General features: G+C 47.2%; 1 protein-coding gene across 1 annotated transcript; it reads left to right on the forward strand.

The window, feature by feature from the left end:
- Positions 1-556: 556 nt before the first annotated feature.
- Positions 557-1,413, forward strand: LOC100349233 (translationally-controlled tumor protein-like). Its single transcript, XM_089329059.1, has one exon. It carries the CDS (start codon positions 679-681, stop codon positions 1,195-1,197), a length of 519 nt encoding a protein of 172 aa, XP_089185185.1. The 5' UTR covers positions 557-678; the 3' UTR covers positions 1,198-1,413.
- The last annotated feature ends 3,748 nt before the right edge of the window (positions 1,414-5,161 follow it).

Consider the following 5,161-nt stretch of genomic DNA (forward strand, 5'->3'; position numbering starts at 1 on the left):
GTCCTTGGGCCCCTGCACCCACATGGGAGGCCTGGAAGAAGCTCCTGGCTCTAATCAATTTCAGGCCAAGAAGAAAATAACCCGTTGGCAGGTGCTGTGAGGTTTGGCTGTTCAGACTGTGAGGCAATCACCTACTCCAGGCCATTCTCAAATGTGAAGACATCCCAGTAGCACTCAAGGGAGCGATTTCCCTGTTATTCCCCAGGCTTCCCCTGGGAAATGCAGATTCCTAACTGGACAGAGGCCCAGACGAATCCCAGGTAACTCTGATGCGGATGACCTACATAAGGAAACCAGACTTGGAAGCGAACCTTTATAAGTGAATACAAATGATTCTATTTGATTGATTTTCTCTGTTTTATCAGCTAAATGCTTAAGTTCCTTATAAGAGTGTCCTGCTCCTAGGAATTGATGAAGGCTACATTTTGTTGGAAGTTTCCAAATGGCCCAAAGAAAGGTGATATTGTTCATGACAACTGGGTAAGAACATCATGGCGATTTCTCAGCCATGCTAACATCACAATAGCTGGTGTCACCTCTAATCAAATCATCCTGGGGAGCCTTTTCCGCCCGCTCCCCCCTACCCCCGAGGGCCGCTCCGGCTGCACTGCGCTCGCTCTGAGCTCCGGGCTCCTGCCAAGCTAGCGCCGCCGCCGTCGTCTCCTACCAGCCGCCATCATGATTATCTACCGGGACCTCATCAGCCACGATGAGATGTTCTCCGACATCTACAAGATCCGGGAGATCGCGGGCGGACTGTGCCTGGAGGTGGAGGGGAAGATGGTCAGTAGGACAGAGGGTAACATTGATGATTCGCTCATCGGTGGGAATGCCTCTGCCGAAGGCCCGGAGGGCGAAGGTACCCAAAGCACAGTGATCACTGGTGTTGATATTGTCATGAACCATCACCTGCAGGAAACCAGCTTCACAAAAGAAGCCTACAAGAAGTACATCAAAGATTACATGAAATCAATCAAAGGCAAACTTGAAGAACAGAGACCAGAGAGAGTAAAACCTTTTATGACAGGGGCTGCAGAACAAATCAAGCACATCCTTGCTAATTTCAAAAACTACCAGTTCTATATTGGTGAAAACATGAATCCAGATGGCATGGTTGCTCTGCTGGACTACCGTGAGGATGGTGTAACCCCGTTTATGATTTTCTTTAAGGATGGTTTAGAGATGGAAAAATGTTAACAAAGTTGGCAATTTGGATCTATCACTGCTCATCGTAACTGGCTGCTGCTAGTCATCCACACAACACCAGGATTTACAGGAAGTGGGACTGATGTTATCTTGAGCTCCTCACTTATTTTGACCATGATTTACTTCAAGTGGAGGCATTGTTTTTAAGGCAAAAAACATTGTCATGTAGGTTGTCTAAAAATAAAATGCATTTAAATTCAAAAAAAATCATCCTAGGATCCCAAACTTTGGAACAAGTGATGATTTCTAATTTCCCTTGTTTCACAGCACCATACTGCTTTCAACTTGACTTTGAACCATTTATTATCCCATAAGAAAACTCCCTGAGGAGTGTGTGTGTGTGTTGGCTGGTTTTTCACACTGAGGTCTGAACAGAGATTTTGAAAACAGAAATGTTTCATAGCACATAGTTATATAGGATCATTCCATTGGAAACTTCTCCAATGCCCTTTGCCAAAGCCAACATAATCCAAAGGCGTAATAAATACTGCGGTTCACTTGACTTTAAATCTAATGACCAAGACAAAAAGGCATTCATTCACAAGACACTTATCTGCAAGAGTAGATAAAGCATGTGTTCGCAACCTGTTGGCCTAGATTAGAGGCTTGGCACTCCTGCCAGGGACTCCAGCTGCAGGGCAAAGAGCTGAGAGGGCAGAGAGCCATGTTCTGTCATCAATGCCCTGAGTGCATTTCCTTTCATTATATCCTTCTTTTGACATGCACACCGAGAACTTCTGTTAGCACTCCAAGGACTTCCAGGGAGCTAAGCAAATGGACAAGATTCCAGCATGTGTCCCTCAATGAACCTCTGGGATTCCTTGGGTCTCCATGGCAGTAGGTCTCAAATCTTGCTGTCCCTATTCACCAGTAAGTCCAGATAGATACTGTCACCTTTTCTCTAGTAGTGTCCCTGAAACAGAAGCACTGAAGGGTGTGGGAGCAGACCTTACCAGATGGCACATCTCCCCCCACCGCCTTCTTCCACACACATCCGTGCAAGGAAATTGTGCATTTACTGGTTGTGCATTGTCGAAGGGAGAGTGTCCATCTGACCTTGCAATCATGAATGGCTTCCATCCTAGCCCTGTAGAGCATATAGCCCAAAGGTCGCTGGGAGGTGGGCACCAGGCCCCAGCCAAATCAGGTATCTTGTTGACGGTGTTAAGGATGATGAGCGAGGTCACCAGTATAGAGTGCAAGGTAAGAAAGCAGCGATTCCTTGCCAGTACCACGCCCATCCACACATGCTGCCCTCCTCAACAGTTCTGGAGTGAAGACATGGAGTGGAAATGCTATGTTCAGTGAACATTGATGAGCGCAGGATAACAGCTGCAAGCAGCGAGTTCCAGAAGCAGTTGATGGCCTAGGAAATCCCAAGATGAGGTCAAGGATAAAGGATCACGAAGTTTGGGTGGCTCTGGGGTGACCTTGGAGGTACTAAATGTCGAGAACCTTTAGCCTAAAGCTGCTGCTGGTCTAAAAGAGCCCTAAATAGAGCAGGCCCATTGGCTCCAAGAGCTCCATCTGGGTTCACTCCAGCAACACTGGCAGCTACAGATCCTGTTGGAGACCACAGTACAATAAGGTGAACATCATCTCTCCAGCCATGGACCAGCTGCAGATCCTTGAAAGTCGTTTTGACATGCTGAGCTTTGGTTTTTCCATCTGGAAAATGGAATTTCTAATAAGGAAATAATGCATGTCAAAAGTTTATTAATTACCAGGACCATGCCTGGTTCTGAGTAAGCACCCCATAAGCAATTAGTATTATTTTTGTTACTTTTTTTAAAAGATGTATTTTATTTACTTGAAAGATAGGGTTACAGAGAGACGTAGAGACAGAGAGAGAGAGGACTTCCATCTGCTGGTTCACTCCCCAGATGGCCACAATGGCTGGAGCTGCGCCGATCCAAAGCCAGGAGCCAGGAGACAGGAGCTTCTTCCAGGTCTCCCACTTGGGTGCAGGGGCCCAAGGACTTGGGCCATCTTCTACTGCTTTCCCAGGCCATAGCAGAGAGCTGGATTGGAAGAGGAGCAGCCAGGACTAGAACACGTGCCCATGTGGGATGCTGGCGCTTCAGGCCTGGACTTTAATCTGCTGCGCCACAGTGCAGCTTCTGTCACACAATATGAACATCATTAAACCAGTCTGACAGTGATTTCAAACATCTCCACTTGTCCCAGGTCCCCTTATCACTGATGCCGGAGGAGCATAGAGAAGCTTTGGCAAGGAAGCCTGCAACTCAGGAACTTGTGCCCCTCTAGTGGTGTGACACCAGAATCTTCAGGCCAGGAAAGAACACATTTCCTCTCCAGGCTAACTTTGAGTGGAAAAAGAGGGAGAGGTGAAAAGCTGGTTTGTTTACTCTTTTTTTTTTTTGCCACAGAGAAAATGAGGTTACCAATCCAGGGTGAGGTTGTCCCCAGAACCCTGACGGGTTTTCCAAAAATGAAGGGTTATGAAGGAAAGCAATGCTAGTTCATGGTTTCACTTTCTTGCCACCTGCAGCCCTGGGATTTGCAAAGACAAGCTTTTCTGAACCTCTGTCAAGTAGCACCAAGGATGTGTGTCACCCTCTGGGTGCCCCTCCCCCTGTGTTTTGTCCTTGCTGGTAGGCCATGGACACATTCACAGGACTCAGTGCCCAGAAATAAGGAGTGAGCTCAAACCAGTCTCGGACTCAGATCTGGTGATTCCAGGTTGACTTCTTTAGACGTGGTGACTAGTGGGAAAGAAGGAAAAGAACAACCCTACTCCTTATTGAAATATTGGAATGAGAACACAAGGAGATGTAGACCTTCATTTGGGATCCCATGGGTTATAAAAACTGAAAGGTGATGAGACTGATGAAAATCCTCAGGGACACCTATAACACCCAGAGTGTCCACCCCAGCAAGTGCGTCCTGCCTCCCTTCCAGTCGTGGATGGTGACTGGGAATGGCAGGAAACGCAACCTAGTGGTCCCCACCAGACTCGAGTTTCCAGGCAAAACTCAGGCGTGGAGAAGCCCCAGCCCAAGGGGTAAGGGTAGGAGTGGTAGACTCCGAAGCCAAATCCTGTTCTTTGGGTTCTAGGCACTACTCGTGGATCCACCAAGAGATCCACGGAAGAAAGGAAGAAGGAAGGATGGTGGGGGTAGGTAGAAGGGGGGGGGTAAAATATAATTATGTTTTTAGAATTGTATCTACAAATCACATTGACTCTGTCAGAAACTAATTAAAATTAAAATAAGGGGCCAGCATTGTGGCATTGTGGGTGAAGCCACTGCCTGCAGTGCCAGCATCCTATATGAGTGCCAGTTCTAGTCCTGGCTGCTCCTCTTCTGATCCAGCTCTCTGCTATGGCCTGGAAAATCAGTAGAAGATGGGCCAACTCCTTGGGCCCCTGCACCCATGTGGGAGACCTGGAAGAAGCTCCTGGCTCCTGGCTTCAGATAGGCACAGCTCCGGCCGTTGCACCATTTGGGGAGTAAGCCAGGGAATGGAAGACCTCTCTGTGTATGATGTCATTTTTCCACCTGTGATAATATCTATCTTACCTGCTCATCTTTTTGTGCATTAAATGTGTCTTGCTGTAAAGCACTATCTAGACACTAGTGATTGATACTGTCTCCACAAGTCTGGAGTCCTGGAAGAAATAATGACAAGGTCATTGGTTATTCTCAAGGTCCTGAAAAAAAGGAAGAACAAAAGTAGCTTTAAAATAGATGAACTTTGATAGTGTAAGTAAAAGCTGGACAGCTCAGGCTAGAAAGGGTTTATTGAAATGAGAACATCAAAGACAAAGTATGCATAATCTGGGTTCTTCAGAGAAGTGTGTGTGTGTCGGGGAGCGGGGGAGATTTATGTCAGGGAACTGGCTCGTGTGGTTGTGAGGGCTGGCTGAAGGCTGAAGTCTCCGGGGATGGTTGATGTCCCTCAGGTTCTCGAGGCAGAATACTTGCTTCCTTAG

This window comes from Oryctolagus cuniculus, chromosome 3 (genome assembly GCF_051225735.1).
Source record: "Oryctolagus cuniculus isolate XC-2025 breed Fujian yellow rabbit chromosome 3, ASM5122573v1, whole genome shotgun sequence".
Classification (NCBI taxonomy): domain Eukaryota; kingdom Metazoa; phylum Chordata; class Mammalia; order Lagomorpha; family Leporidae; genus Oryctolagus; species Oryctolagus cuniculus.

Excerpts from the sequence above, each read along its gene's own strand:
- LOC100349233 (XM_089329059.1), top strand. The coding sequence starts at position 679 with ATGATTATCTACCGGGACCTCATCAGCCACGATGAGATGTTCTCCGAC.